The sequence below is a fragment of the Eurosta solidaginis genome, chromosome 5 (assembly GCF_040869045.1).
Source record: "Eurosta solidaginis isolate ZX-2024a chromosome 5, ASM4086904v1, whole genome shotgun sequence".
In the NCBI taxonomy this organism is placed as follows: Eukaryota; Metazoa; Arthropoda; class Insecta; order Diptera; family Tephritidae; genus Eurosta; species Eurosta solidaginis.
Window position 1 is genome coordinate 216,489,962 of NC_090323.1, and position 16,222 is coordinate 216,506,183.

The 16,222-nt window shown below is 35.7% G+C and overlaps 1 protein-coding gene across 5 annotated transcripts in view; it reads right to left on the minus strand.

The window, feature by feature from the left end:
* Window positions 1-5,182: 5,182 nt before the first annotated feature.
* Gtpx (Glutathione peroxidase homolog with thioredoxin peroxidase activity) overlaps window positions 5,183-16,222 on the minus strand; it is a 76,249-nt gene continuing 65,209 nt past the window's right edge. For all 5 annotated transcript variants that reach the window (XM_067788222.1, XM_067788218.1, XM_067788220.1 and 2 more), the window contains one exon: window positions 5,183-5,708. In XM_067788222.1, coding sequence (XP_067644323.1) covers window positions 5,517-5,708 — 192 coding nt within the window. In that variant the 3' untranslated portion in view covers window positions 5,183-5,516. The remainder of the gene's footprint in view (window positions 5,709-16,222) is intronic.

Consider the following 16,222-nt stretch of genomic DNA (forward strand, 5'->3'; position numbering starts at 1 on the left):
TTTCCATATTTGTAACCCCGCCCATTCTGATTGGGATGTATACGGAACGGCCCCGGCGGCAACATGTCACCTCTATATTGGCTCTTTGATCTAGGGGTGGGACTATTTGAATTATAATTTCTTTTATTCGCCAGGTATTCGTAATTCGAATAATATTTATTCGAACTTTTTATTCGTTTATTCGAATTCCTTTCCCTATTAATCGAGTAGTACTATTCGAATAGTAAATAAAAAAAATCTGTTTATCTTATACTATGTTCAAACAGAAAAATAAATTGAGGCTATTTCGATTTAACTTGAGTGGTGTTCATTCAACTCTATTTAGCTTACACAATAGTAATTTGATAGCTGGTTGGCTCATCTCTACAGTAAGAACATATCTTTGTTGAGACTGTCAAAATGTGCGTGTTGGTATTAGGTGCATGGAATGAAATAAAAACATAAAACTTTGAAATGTATGTGTGTTGTAAGAAAATGTGTTCAATGTTTTGGCTTCATTTTGATTTTCCCATCTTCTTTTGACAGTCCCTACTCCAGTGAAATGAAAGACATAAAATCAGCTGATGAGATGAGCCAACCATATAGTTCAGCCATGCGAAACTGACTTTTAATATACTCAATAAACACACTTTACAATGTTGCATTTGCAGTTTGAAGCAATTTATTACGCAATTTTTTTTAAATTGGCAATTTATTATTACAATTTATTATATGACAAATTGCGTAATAAATTGCCCAAATAGTATAAATTGCCAATTTGGTGTGTGTTTGAACCTAGTATTACGCTCATCGCTTGTACATATGAGCATGCACATATATGTATACATACCAGACCTGTAAAGAAAAAGTACCAGTAAAAGTACAAGTATCAGTACCTCAGTACTTCGAAAAATGAGTACAAGTATAAGTATCGAGGTACTTGTACTTGAATTGTTGAAGTACAAGTAAAATACTAGTAAGTACTTTCGAAGTACTTTGATAAGTATTGAACGGTTTTGAAGTGGATCAACCAGCACTCTTACGATCACCTAACTTTGACAAATTGTTTGAAGAAGAGTTTTGCAGGTATTTTAATGATACATCAACAGATTTCAATATACTTCAGAGTTATCCTCTTATGAAGGACCTATCACTCAATATGAATACGCCCTCAGCTTCCTCCGACCCAGTAGAGCGTTTATTTTCCTTAGTAGGCATTGTTTATAGTCCTAGGAGGCAATAAATCACGGAATTTTCGTTTGAAAAGCTAGTACTAATGAAGGCAAACACAAAACTACTTTAATATTGCTAACTGTTGCACAATTCATACTTATTTGATATGATGTTTTACTTCTTGTTGCTTTCTAATATACATTTTACTCATATTTTGATTTTCCATTTATGAGTCAAACTGACATATTTTATCAGAAAAAGTACTTTCGGATTCGAAGTACAAGTACTGTAGTACTAATAATTTGTACTTAGATTTGAAGTACTTGAGTACTTTTACTTATTTCGTACTAGTACAAGATGTACTCAGTACTTTACAGGTCTGATACATACATATGTTTATGTGTGTATAGATGCATATGTGCATATATTTTTGTTTGTTTGGGGTTACTTTGTTAATATTCATTTATTTAGTTATATATACGTAACCAAAGTTGTGCTTGAATCTTAAGCTAGAAATATCGGGGTCGTTATACAATATACTGATCATAGAACTTGGTTTATTAGTAAACAAATGCGTAAATGTTCATACAAAACAACGTATATTTTAATAAAAATATGGTAGGGATTTTTGTTTCCCATATACATACATATGTATGTAAGTACATATGTTGTAAGTAAGTGGGATTTTTATTTCATATCACCCTTTGCGCAGTTTCTTGAATTTACATATCTACCTATGTATAAATAGAGATACCCACATGCACTTGTCCCTGCAAAAATCGCGAGTACTCCATGCATGCATGTACTTACAATATGTTCGTGTAGAAATATGAGTTGGTCCATTGCTGCATTACAGTGGAGTACAATGGTAAGTACTCCAGTGGACCACATGATCCAACGATTTTTGTAGGGGTATATGAATCTAATTTCAAAGGAATCTGCAAGAATACATGCACATATGTATGCTAGAATATGCTTATATGCACATTTGGGTATTTATATTACAGCGTTTAATGCGTTCAAGGACAATCAAAATTTTAAGAAGAGGCAAAACAGACAGTTCGAGACCGTACCTGCGCTTCGATAGGGATCTAAGTAGTGGTGGGATTATTTTCGAATTATATTCGAATAAACGTTATTCGAATAAACGAATAAATTTATTCGTTTCAAGTAATTCGAATAATATTTATTCGAACTTTTTATTCGTTTATTCGAATTCCTTTCCTTATTATTCGAATAGTATTATATAATATATATAATTCTATTCGAATAATCCTATATATACATGTGCATGCGATGGGCGTAAGATAAACAAATTTTTTTTTTTTATTTTACTATTCGAATAGTATTATTCTCGAGTAGTATTATTCGAATAGTAAAATAAAAAAAAAATCTGTTTATCTTACGCTCATCGCTTGTACATATGAGCATATATGTACATGTATGTATACATACATATGGGGTATTCCATCCCATTTCGACCATTTTAAACCCGACCCCTTTAGAATTGGCTGAAAGTTTTTCTTCTTTTTCTAGCTTACGAAAGACGTTTTTCAGAAGTTTTTCAAATGTTTTCATCCAACTCAAAAAAAGTTATGAATTTTTAAAAAAACACCGTTTTTGTTTTCAAAATGCTATAACTTTTTCAAAAATTGACCGTTTGGGATCTTTTTTTTTAAACTTTGTTTTTAAATGTACTTTTCGGAAAAAATTGAAAAAAAATTTTAAAGTTTTTTTTTTTGTAATTTTTCAGTTTTTCGAGATTTTTCGAATTTCGCCCTTTTTTTCTCATAAAAAACTTCAATCAATTCTGCAATCATCCCCACTAATCCCGGAGTGGGCCGAGAATTTTTTTTTTATTTAATTGAAAAAAAAAAACTTTAAAATTTTTTTGGTATTTTTTCCTAAAAGTACATTTACAAACATATTTTTAAAAAAATGATCCCAAACGGTCAATTTTTGAAAAAGTTATAGCATTTTGAAAAAACACCGTTTTCCAACTCAAAATAAGTTTTAAATATTTTGGAAAATTTTTTTTAATATGTTTTTAAATGTACTTTCCGGAAAAAATACAAAAAAAAATTAAAAATTTTTTTTTTTTATTTAATTGAATCTCGGCCCACTCCGGAATTAGTGGGGATGATTGCTGAATTGATTGAAGTTTTTTATGAGAAAAAAAAGGGCGAAATTCGAAAAATCTCGAAAAACTGAAAAATTACAACAAAAAAACTTTAAAAATTTTTTTTGAATTTTTTCCGAAAAGTACATTTAAAAGCAAATTTTCAAAAAAAAAAAGATCTCAAACGGTCAATTTTTGAAAAAGTTATAGCATTTTGAAAACAAAAACGGGTTTTTTTTTTTAAATTCATAACTTTTTTTGAGTTGGATGAAAACATTTGAAAAACTTCTAAAAAACGTCTTTCGTAAGCTAGAAAAAGAAGAAAAACTTTCAGCCAATTCTAAAGGGGTCGGGTTCAAAATTGGTCGAAATGGGATGGAATACCCCATATGTATGTATACATACATGTATATGCTCATATGTACAAGCGATGAGCGTAAGATAAACAGATTTTTTTTTTATTTTACTATTCGAATAATACTATTCGAGAATAATACTATCGAATAGTAAAATAAAAAAAATCTGTTTATCTTACGCCCATCGCATGCACATGTATATATAGTATTATTCGAATAGAATTATATATATTATATAATACTATTCGAATAATAAGGAAAGGAATTCGAATAAACGAATAAAAAGTTCGAATAAATATTATTCGAATTACTTGAAACGAATGAATTTATTCGTTTATTCGAAAATAATCCCACCACTACTAGATCCCTATCGAAGCGCAGGTACGGTCTCAAACTGTCCAGCTGACCTCGTGGCTTTAAGTCGCGTTGCATTTGTTAATGCTATGTTTTTGTTGTTGTAACGATAAAGGCACTCCCCGAAGGTTTTGGGGAGTTTTATCGATGTTGATGGCAATTTTTCGGATATAGGTTCCGGTAACAAGCATCACTAAGGTATAAGCCCGACGATTTCGGGAACGATTTAATATAACCACATTGAACACTATGTTCCTCTCCACTAGGACTGTGGGATGTGTGATCTTCCTGTAATTTAACATGCAGCCGATCCATCTTGCTAAGGCTGGACGTACTTTGATGAAATCCAGACCATCCGTGATAGCCTGTTTATAGACATTTTTAAAGGACCCGACAACTTTATCATCTATCTGAACAAAAATTCAATCCCAACGCACTTTAGTATTAACGACCATCTGGCCAGAAGGTTCAATGTGGCATGATACATCGTTCCCGAAATTGTCGGGTTTGTACCATAGTGGTGCTTGTTACGGTAACTTACCGAATTTATATCCGAAAAAGGGCCATTAACATCGATAACACTCCACAAAACCTTCGAAAAGTGTCTTTATCGCTAAAACAACAACAACATCTGAATGCAATTTTGTCATAAGATATATCCTTGGTAATTTACCACATAGAATAAATAGATTGAACCGGTTCGGCGGTTCAGAGGTACTCAGGAATCGGACAAAGTTTTGCCAAAGCGATTCGAGCCACTGAACCAAGCCGTATAGATTTGTGTGCCGGTTTGCAGCACTGTTTTAGACCACATATTGTACATAATTGTGCCATCTTATATTTGCACTCAAAGTTATTGTTTCGCAAATTCTGCAAAAAATAGACACACATAATCAAAATTGTCAAAACAAAAACCAAAACTATTAGTTTGACCATAATAAATTACAATAAACTGATGCGAAAGGTTAATAATAATGTTCGTCACTTTTGCGAACGTTCATAGCATGTACGCATGATGAATGTTTAATGGGGCTCTGATTAGAGGTTGGTCTTCAGGCTGCATGGCGCAAGCCACACACTCACCTAAGCACCAAAAAAACATGCATTACACTCCACGTTTTTGACATTGTCTTTTACATTTAAATTAGGGTAAATTGCTACGTGACATCATCGTCCATTGTATGAGTATTTATACCAGGTGTTTGGTTTATTTTTTTGTTTTATATATTTATTATCATTTGAGATTTAACAAAAGTGAATGACAAACATTTTAATATAAATAATTAAAGTGTACCTACATACAGATGTACTACATACATGGTTAGTTACAATATTGATTGGGAAGTATAATAAGTGATACAGATTTTTATATTCGTTCAAATAAAAAAAAGAGTGCTTAACCGAAATTCAATTACAACGTATAATATTACGCACAAACACATTTTCTTAAATAATTATATGTGAGCATTTAAAAATTTTAGAGCATATTATTTTGAACAATAATTAATTAAGTTTTGCATAGTTGCACAAAATGCTTAGAGTAACTTTTCAATATCTTTTGAAATATCCATGGGGTCTGTTGTGGGAGCATAACGGTTGACTGGTATACCTTCCTTGTTTACAAGAAATTTGGTGAAATTCCATTTAATTGCGCTGCCCAATGTACCAGTTTGTTTGTGTTTCAAATACTGATAAAGTGGGGCGGCTCCAGAGCCATTAACGTCCACCTGTAAGATAACAAACATACCAAATAGAAAAACAAGCAGATATGATCTAAATTTGAACATTATACAACAAAATCGTTTTTTGTGCGTATTTGGTCAAACGATTTTTGTAATTAATTTATAATCAAACAAGTAGGGAAGGCTAAGTTCGGGTGTAACCGAACATAACATACTCAGCTCAGAGCTTTGGAGACAAAACTGTATTTTTCATGGATACATACAAATGGTAATAAGAAAAAGTGGAGCAACTTGCCAGCTATTAATTCTTTTTATTTGAATATTTTTTTTTTTTTTAAATATGAAAACCTATAATCATGAAAGAATCATATATGACTCTTATGAGGCGAAAATTATGAGCCGTATGGCAGGAATGTATTTTTAATTTTGATATATGGAAGTCTAAAGTGCGAATTTAAAATTAAAATTTGACTTAAATTTTTCTTTAAAGTGGGCGTGCTCGTCATGTCATAAAGTCGTAAGTTACAAAGCAAGTAAATTTGATTCAAAGCCTGTTGGAATTTCGCCATTAATTCATTTACATTAAATAAATTGTTCGTTTTGTACAAGGTGTTTTTTCAGCGTTACAGGTGTAGGGTGTCAAGGCAGTCGGCAGTATAAATATAGGCTAACATATAAAGGTTTAGGCAACTGTTCGGCACTGTTTCCTCAGAAATCTTCATTGTTTTTTTTTAATTGGCTTTTTAATATGAACACTCGTCAGAAAGTAAGGACTACGTCCGGTCAAGCGAATGATAGCAACACCGGGTCCGATGGAGAAACTACGGCAGTGAACATAGGTGAGGGCACCGCAGCATACACACCGACGCATGGTGCAAACGAAACGCTGGCATCTTTGGTGGCAAGCATTGCATCGCTTCGAGACTCTGTAAAAGAACTTCGAAACGAAACGAGTCGTAGTCAGATAGAGGTGCAGCAGCTTCGACAGCGGATCGAGGCAGAGGCTAGTAATGTCGTTCCAACTGCGGGTACATATAACAATTTTTCACAGCCTCCACCGACAGCACCGCAAATAACAATACCACCAGCGGAGTTGCAAGCATCGTCGTCATCAAACCCAATGTGGCTGGTAGAGAGTTCCGCCGTAAAATTACACCCACTACCTACCTTCGATGGCAATCCAGAGGATTGGCCTCTATTTTTAGCGAACTTCAGCGACAGCACAGCCCAGTTCTCCTACAACAACCGGCAGAATTTAATGCGACAATGCTAATATACCCTGATGACGTTCCAAAAGTTATGAAGGAACTTGAATTCAACTTTGGACGCCAGGACTTGCTGATACGCTGCCAATTGCAGAAACTGCAGCAGTTTCCTGCCATTAACGATAGCCACCTTGAGCAGATATTACAATTTTCGAATCGTGTCGCCAATATTTCAGCGCTTTTTAAGTCAGCCAAATGTGAGCACCATCTTATGAATCCGATGTTGCTGGAACAATTGGTTTCTAAGCTTCCTTCATCCAAACAATTTGAATGGAGTAAGTATGCCGCTAATGTTCCCCGTTTCCCCACTGTTGACGTATTTTCAAATGGGTGAGCGATTTGGCAAAAGTAGTGGCGACTATGCCCGGGGTTAGTAACAGTTCTCTGCGTTCTAGCCAACAAACATTACCACAGCCGCGATATAATGCACAAACTAATCGTCAGTCCGGACCAAATGGAGGGTCGGCTCGCAGAGTTCTTCATAGCAAACACGAGCAACTGGCATGTCCTTCATGCAACGAAGCTCACGCTTTGCCAGAATGCCAAAGATTTCAGTCGCTCGACCTAGTCAACAAATGGTCACTGGTCAAACAACACCGTCTTAGTTTTGGATGCCTGGTAAAAGGTCATAGCCTTTTAAATTGTCGTCGCCGCAAGCAATGTTCCATCAACGGTTGCAAACGTATGCATCATAAGATGTTGCACAAGGATATGGGATCATCATCTACGTCGTCGTCCGACCGGGAACGAATTTTGAATTGTCGAAAGGACCAGGTAACCAGTCTTTTTAAAGTTGTCCCAGTTACATTGTCCTCGAGGAAAAATGTCTGTCTACGCGATGTTCGATGAAGGGTCATCAGTGTCGCTTTTGGAAGAAGATGTCGCAACACAGTGAGGTCTACGAGGTCGTGTCATGCCTCTCACAGGAGAAGTTAATAGTCGCCATACATACTCACTGAAAAACGTCCATACGATAAAGGTTCTCCATTTGCCAAAGCAATCATTTGAAAAAAGTAAGTTTAATTATTTAAAATCTTTGCCTATAGAGAACTATGAAGATGTCGAACCAGTCTTACTGTTGGGTTTGGACAATTGTCACTTGTGTTTGTCCAACAAAGTCGTCGAAGCCGGACATGATCAACCAGTAGCAGTGGAAACTAAGTTGGGTTGGGTGGTATACGGACCACACCAACAAGAAAGCGTTGACATGCCCAGGGTGCTTCATATACGTAAGTCGGAATCATATAAACAATTAAACAATTTAATGGAGGAGTATTTTTCAAATGAGAGCTTTGGAGTCCGGAGTACCAAAATCGTATTGGAATCGGATGAAAATCAGCGAGCCAGGAAAATCTTGTTAGAAACCACAAAAAACATCGGCCAGAGGTATGAAGTAGGATTGCTTTGGAGACAAGATTTTACCGAACTCCCGTCGAGTTATGCAATGGCGAAGCAGCGCCTATTGAGTACTGAGTGTAGAATGCAGAAGGATGCCGTTTATGCTGAAAATTATAAAAAGTAAATCGCCAAATATATAGAAAAGGGGTATGCCAGAAAGCTGCTATTGAAAATCCCAAAACATGGTATCTCCCTCATTTTGGTGTTGTTAATTCGTCGAAACCGGGAAAACTGCGTATTGTCTTTGACGCAGCCGACGTTACAAATTCTACATCGTTAAACTCCGCACTACTGAAGGGCCCGGAACAAGCGCAACCGCTTATAGCGATCATCCATAAATTTCGCCAAGGTATTATTGCAGTAGCCGGAGATATACAGAAGATGTTCTCTCAGGTACGAATAATTGATAAAGATCAAGATTCTCAACGTTTTTTGTGGCGAGATGGTAAGTTAAACGAACCAATCTCTACCTATGTAATGTCGTCGATGATATTTGGAGCTATTTGTTCACCTTACTGCGCCGAATATATAAAGAACGCCAACGCCGCTAAATTTGAGACCGCCATGCCAGGTGGTAGCCATGCAGTCATAGCTAACACATACGTTGACGATCTGGTCATAAGCTTTGATAGCGCCGAAGAAGCTCTAAATATCACAAAAGAAGCCATTAAAATAAATGCCACCGCGGGTTTTAAATTACGCAATTTTATATGTAACAATAATTTATTTTTACTAATTTTTATTTAGCGCACATATAGTAATAGGAGTAACGTTCCTGCCAAATTTCATCATGATATCTTCAACGACTGCCAAATTATCGCTTGCAAAACTTTTAAATTACCTTCTTTTAAACGTGGGCGGTGCCACGCCCAGTGTTCAATATTTAAAAAATTTTCTATTCTGCGTCATAAGGTCAACCCACCTACCAAGTTTTATCACTTTATCCGTCTTTGGTAATGCATTATCGCACTTTTTCGGTTTTTCGAAATTTTCGATATCGTAAAAGTGGGTGTGGTTATAGTCCGATTTCCAAAAGGGATCTGAGACGAGTGCCCAGGAACATACATACCAAATTTCATTAAGATACCTCAAAATTTACTCAATTTATCGTGTTTACGGACAGACGGACGGACGGACATGGCTAAATGAATTTCTTTTTTCGCCCAGATCATTTTGATATAAGATGTCTATATCTATCTCGAGTAGTGTATACCGTTACGGGGTACCGTTATGCGAACACAGTTAATATACTCTGTGAGCTCTGCTCAGCTGAGTATAAAAAGTGATGTCCCTGTTTTGCGAAGTTAGCCTCAAAAACATAGATATTGCTTTCGATGTTGTAAATCGGTTATATTATCTACTTAGTAGGGCAATTATCGTATTCGTTATGAAGTTTAAAATTTTATGTTGCTTCAATTGTAAAATTTGATTAAAACATATGATGTGCTAAATCCAATTCAGAATTGGTGCACCGAGTCATGCACCGCCCTTAACCTTAAAAGAACATTCTGAAAACGGATTCAGATTCAGCACATGAAATAGATGGGAATACATGTGTTTTAATGCAACACATTTGCTAGTAGTCCCCCTTTTTTTGTGTAGCTGTGTAATTTTTCGTTTTTAATTTTTTTCGAAAATCAACAAGCGGTTATACCATAAGATAGAGAAGAAAAAAAATTTACAATTCAAATAAGAAAAGAGGGCTAAGCGTGGTCTTCTTTACATTCTCCATTTTTGAAACACAAAAAATTAAAAAAAAACATATTGTAACGAATTTTGGGAAATTCCTCTTATTTGAAATCTTCTGCTAACGTTCGAATCGCTAAACTGTTGAATAAATCACTCCAATGTTCAGTATTGCAAGCTAGTCTTTATTTACATTACTTCGGGAGTACTTCACAATTATCTTCACAACCAATAGCGTGTTTAAATCAAAACTGATTACTGATTGCTCAGCTTGCGCTGCTTTTATACTCTCCGTTACTTCATTCGCATATTTCTCCTAAGGTCTAGACGTTTCACCCTCTAGAACTTTTGTATCTCCTGCTTGGTTACCATCTATATAGATGTATGTTTGTAGTTTATGCGTTTCTAATAGTCATATGCATGTGTATGTGTGAGTAACTACTTCGGCTGATGACTACATATTTGTGTGTGAGATATATACGTCTTCGTCGCCTTCTACATTTGTGCATTTATTTAGTAGCAACTTAGTGATGCTAATATTCGTCACAATATATTAGGATGGACCAATTTCGAACTACGAAAGCAAAAATCTAAGTTTTTAAAGCTAACTTTGAAAAATGGTGCAGTCACTCTTTTGCTTGATCAGTCTTCAAAATCAATCACGATGAATCTTCGCACTAGAAACCGCCTCAAAAATCGAAGCGGTTCGGTTCACTGGTTCGAAACCTTTTGGTTTTACTTTTTACCTTTTGAGCTTGCTCCTGGGTACTTCTGAACCGCTGAACAGTTTCGGTTCAAGTGGTTCATCCCTTTCAAACCAAGTGGTAAATAACCAATGTGATATCTAATGGAAAATTTTGTGTTCAGATAGTAGCTGTAGCCGTGTTGAACAGTAAACAGTAAAAACAGAAGAAACGTAACCAATCAGATTAAGCGGGATAGTAAGGAAAAAGTTGCACATGATCGACCAAGCGGGAAAAACATTGAACCGGACACGGGCTGTGTCGAAGATCATGTGCTGGTCTCAGGATCTTAGACCAACAAACTTACTCTTATCAATAAAAATAGGGGTAGGTTCATGATGCGTATTCTGACTGGATGCTGCTTTCTGGTGTCACATACTTTTTAGACGTCGTCAGTGATAGCAGTGTGTTCGTGTCCCGCGCTCGTCAGATGAAGTTTTCAGCTATTAGATATAGCAGCAGCATATAGTTTAGATCCTAGAATGCTTCTACTTTCTAGGGACTTTCAGTTTGTTATTCAAACAGACTTCTACTAACACTTTGCACGCATTCAGTCTACGAGAGAACCTCAGGAACCGACCAGTTTAACCTTACCTATGATAAAAAGGTTGATATAAACTTATACTGCCATAAGCTCTTTATTATACGCAAAACTCACCCTCTATCTTTCTTCTCGAAGTATTAAGTGGCGTAGAACAACTCCACCAACTCCAAATATCACCAATTTCGAAAATATTCGAAGATAAATAAGTTGGACGTCTCAGCGAAAGAAAGGGATCTTTTTCGCATTGAAAGCCAACCCAATGGCATATGTCTAGGCATGTACATATATAGAATTTAAAAAAAGTATCAGCTTAAGGCCAGGGTTTTCAGTAGTTGGTTAAGCTAAGCTTAAAATAAGTTTGCTTAAACTCTAGTTAAACTACTGAGCAGTTCTTCAGTCACAGTTTAAGGCCGCCTTTGGAGTATGTTTTTTAGTGCGGAAACATTGGATTTTTTATTATCTAGATAATTTGTAGATACGGCAACAGCTGGATTTTGTTTACCCAACAAAAATGAAAAAAAAAATTCTCCAGCGAAATATATATCTAGTTTCGGAAGTGATATCCAACATAATTATTTAATTATTCTTAAACCAGATAGATCTCGAGTTGATATCCAACTTCATTCTCCAATCACTACCAACCTTTGAGAAATTTTGTAAAATTAAAAGTTTTCGAGTTGATCTCCAACGTCATTAATATTTTCCAATTATTATCCTAATTTCGAGAGATTTTGAGAAATGTACAGTTCTCAAATGAATATTCAATACATTTCTCCAGTTCATATCTTACATCACATATCGGGTTAAGGTGGAGTTGAAAAACATCTCTAAGGTGGTCCCACCAAAACCAACAGCTGTTTATTGTGAGAAATAAACACCTGGTTGATAGCACTAATGAAGCGTAATTAATCAAAAACAATAAGGACGGGAATGTCTTCGGCTGTGCCGAAGACTTCATACCTTTCATGAATGGGGCTGAACAATAATCTTATCCCGTTCATAATCTCCAAATAATCGGATGTATAAGATAAGAAATATATAGTGAACACATGTACATACCTAAATGATTTTTAAGATAAATATAAAATAAAAAATGGCAGAAAACCCCCTTATCTGAACGATCGGGTGTACGGGATATGTATTATATATAGCTCCGATCGAAATGATTTTTACAGGAAATCTTCTATGATATATTAGAATAAATATCACCAAGTTTAACGTTTTTATATTCAGCCCAATTCTAAACGAAAATTTCGTGCGAGTTTTTTCCCTTCTCCCATTCCTCGTATTCTAAATAAAAATTCCTTGAGAGTTTTTTCACTTCTCCCTTTCCTCCTATTCTGAACAATGTTCGAAAAAGAGGAAACCGGTTATGGGAGAAAAGTAGGTATTATGAATATGAGGGAGAGGGAGATTTCTTTGCCATTTCATAGGAGTTTTTTCACTTGTTAAATTAAAGGGAATGCATCAAAATAGTTAAAGGAAATTGGTTCTTTTAAGAAAGAACACTTATTTGTACAAATTTGCGCTAAAATATGTATTTACATTCTACCACAATATTCTCACTGTTAATACAACAACAACAGCAACCACAATATTCGAAAAGTATATCATAAGCAACGGAAGAGCTCTTTGTATATTTGATACAGCCATCCAGAAATTGCGCAAGGATTTTTTAAGAAGACTTAATTAGATTTTGGCATATGGCGAAAGGCGAACTCAACTCAACGCGGCCGCCAGAAAATTGCTTTGCAGAATGAAAGCAGGCAACTCCAGCGGATTTGTGTTAACCCGCCGTCTTCTTACGCTCCTCTGTTGATGTTGCTGTGGCACCAATTCACTACTCATTTCAGTGAATACCACATGAAATGCAATAATGTGCATTGTTTATACCTTATTTTTTAATTTAAAACAAATTCGCAACAATACTTAAACTTTTCAATTTTTTAAACAAAATAAGAAATGCGCAACGAAATTTCAATTGACAAAACAGCTGACTTCGAAAATTCGAAATTCCTATTCCCCAATTTTTCTTCTCCCTAGGAGAAAAGAATCAGCGACCACCATGGTGTGATGGTAGCGTGCTCCGCCTACCACACCGTATGCCCTGGGTTCGCACCCCGGGCAAAGCAACATCAAAATTTTAGAAATAAGGTTTTTAAATTAGAAGAAATTTTTTCTAAGCGGGGTCGCCCCTCGGCAGTGTTTGGCAAGCGCTCCGGGTGTATTTCTGCCATGAAAAGCTCTCAGTGAAAACTCATCTGCCTTGCAGATGCCGTTCGGAGTCGGCATAAAACATGTAGGTCCCGTCCGGCCAATTTGTAGGGAAAATCAAGAGGAGCACGACGCAAATTGGAAGAGAAGCTCGGCCTTAGATCTCTTCGGAGGTTATCGCGCCTTACATTTATTTATTTTAGGAGAAAATAATTGGAGGAATTTTCCCGCGGGAATAAAAAAATCCGCGAGAACAAAATTCCGCGAGAATATTTAGAATTGGTCTGATTGGAAATTAAGGGAGAAATTGCCAAAAATCTTGCTATCTGAACGATCGGTTGTATGGGATATATACTATATATAGCTCCGATCAAAGTGATTTTTTCAGAAACTCTGCTATGATATGTAAAGTTTTTATAAAGGTCGCTAAAATCAAATATCTTCTATGATATATTAAAATATATATCACCGAGTTTCATGTTTATACTTTCTAAATTCAGGGAGAAATAGCCAAAAATCTTTCTATCTGAACGATCGGTTGTATGGGATATATACTATATATAGCTCCGATCAAAGTGATTTTTTCAGAAAATCTTCTATGATGTATTAGAATATATATCACCGAGTTTCACGTTTATACTTTCTAAATTGCGGCAGGAATGAATAAAATCGTCTTATCTGAACGATATGTTTTATGGGAGATATATGTTATAGTGGTCCGGTCCTACCGGATCCGACAAATGTCTAATATAATACAAAAATACATCCTTGTGCCAAATTTCATTGAGATATCTCAAAATTTGAGGGACTAGTTTGCGTTCAAACAGACAGACGGACGGACAGACGGACATGGCTATATCAACTCAGTTCGTCGCCCTGATCAATTCGTATACTTAACGTTACAAACATCGGACCAAAGTTAATATACCATTTCATGTTCATGAAAGGTATAATAAATTATATAGGCGGCCTACCACACCGAAGATCCTGGTTTCACGCCCCGGGCAAAGCAACATCAAAATTTTAGGAACAAGGTTTTTCAATTAGTAGACAATTTGTCTAAGCGGGGTCGCCCCTCGGCAGTGTTTGGCAAGCACTCCGAGTGTATTTCTGCCATGAAAAGCTCTCAGTGAAAAATCATCTGCCTTGCAGATGCCGTTCAGAGTCGGAATAAAACAAGTAGGTCCCACCCAGCCAATTTGTAGGAAAAAAAGAGCACCACGCAAATTGGAAGAGAAGTTCGGCCTAAAATCTCTTCGGAGGTTATCGCTCCATTTATTTATTTATTTTTTAAATTATATATCTTTCATTTTATTTTCGTGAAATCACTGTAGTATGGAATCTTACGTTTGAGTCCAGTTAGAGAACCACAAATTGTTAATTAAATTTTTTCGACTTAAGTAATAGCATTTTTTGCTTTATAAAAAGCTCCCTCTTTTGCTGAGTACGCTATTGATTCTCGAGCTGAGCCACTGTTTAACAGCTCTTGAGATTTTAGAAGTATGCCTAGTTATCAACATGAGCTCTAACTGTACTCAAGCCCAAATGCTTGTTGGGTATATTCGACGCCATTTCGAACGAACGCAAATAACTGATAGGTTAGCTAGAGTTTAACCCTTGCCAGATCGGCCGCTAAGCTCAGCTTAATACCGGGCCTAAGAAAACAAAATTTTTGCACACAAAAAAGGCATAAAAAAAATAATTTAAGTCGAATAGCAACAACCGTAGTTTCCTTAGGAACTATTTTTTTATTCTTGCGTATTAAGTAGCACAGAAAATTCGGAATGTTCATCTCTGGAAATAGAATAAGCCTGTACCTATATATATGTTAATACGGGACCAAAGTTCTATGTATAAATAATCTGGCTCGCTGCAACCACAAAACTCGATGATTTTTTGCTGTTCCGTACAAACGCATTATTAATTCGGATTTTTTCACACACATACACAAATATTTCAAAAGCAGGTTTTTATTTTTATTTAGACATTTAAAACACAATATTAAAGCACTAAATATTTTGTGTGAGAAAGCTATACAGTTTTTCTTTAGTTAAGGTCGAATCAAAGGGGAAAGATTTGCCTTTACCAACGCTGGAATGATCCATTTATATATATCTTAAAGCGCCCGATTCATAAATGAGCTCATTGTTGATGGAAATTTGGCACTTATGATAACTGAAACGTCATCTGCGTACGCGGTGGCGTTGGCTATAAAAAAGTCGGTATGGTTATCACGACCATTTACTTAAGTTATCGTATTTACGCAGGCAGTCGGACGATCGGAAGGCCATGACTTTTCCGGTACGTTCCGGAAAACAGCACTATTAATATACTAGTCCGACCATCGCGGGAACGATCCGACATGACGACGTTGAACATTCAAGATCATACATCCACCGCGTTCTGTGAGTATCATAGGCACAGATACAAATTCACACTTTGAATATAAACAAACATTTTCAAAGGACTCCCATATGCCCTCACATTTAATTTCGAATCATATGAAAATGCTCGAATTTCTTATGAAAGCACTCCCGCATGAAGCTCAGGCACTTGTGTATGATGAAAAAATTTTACGCTAACAATTTGACAACTAAAAATTATTCAAAAATATATTAGCACTGAAAAAAATTTGTAATCGAAATTGATTCATATATAAAATTAAAATACATAGATAACTGACCACAGAGCTGAAATATATGGGGCATA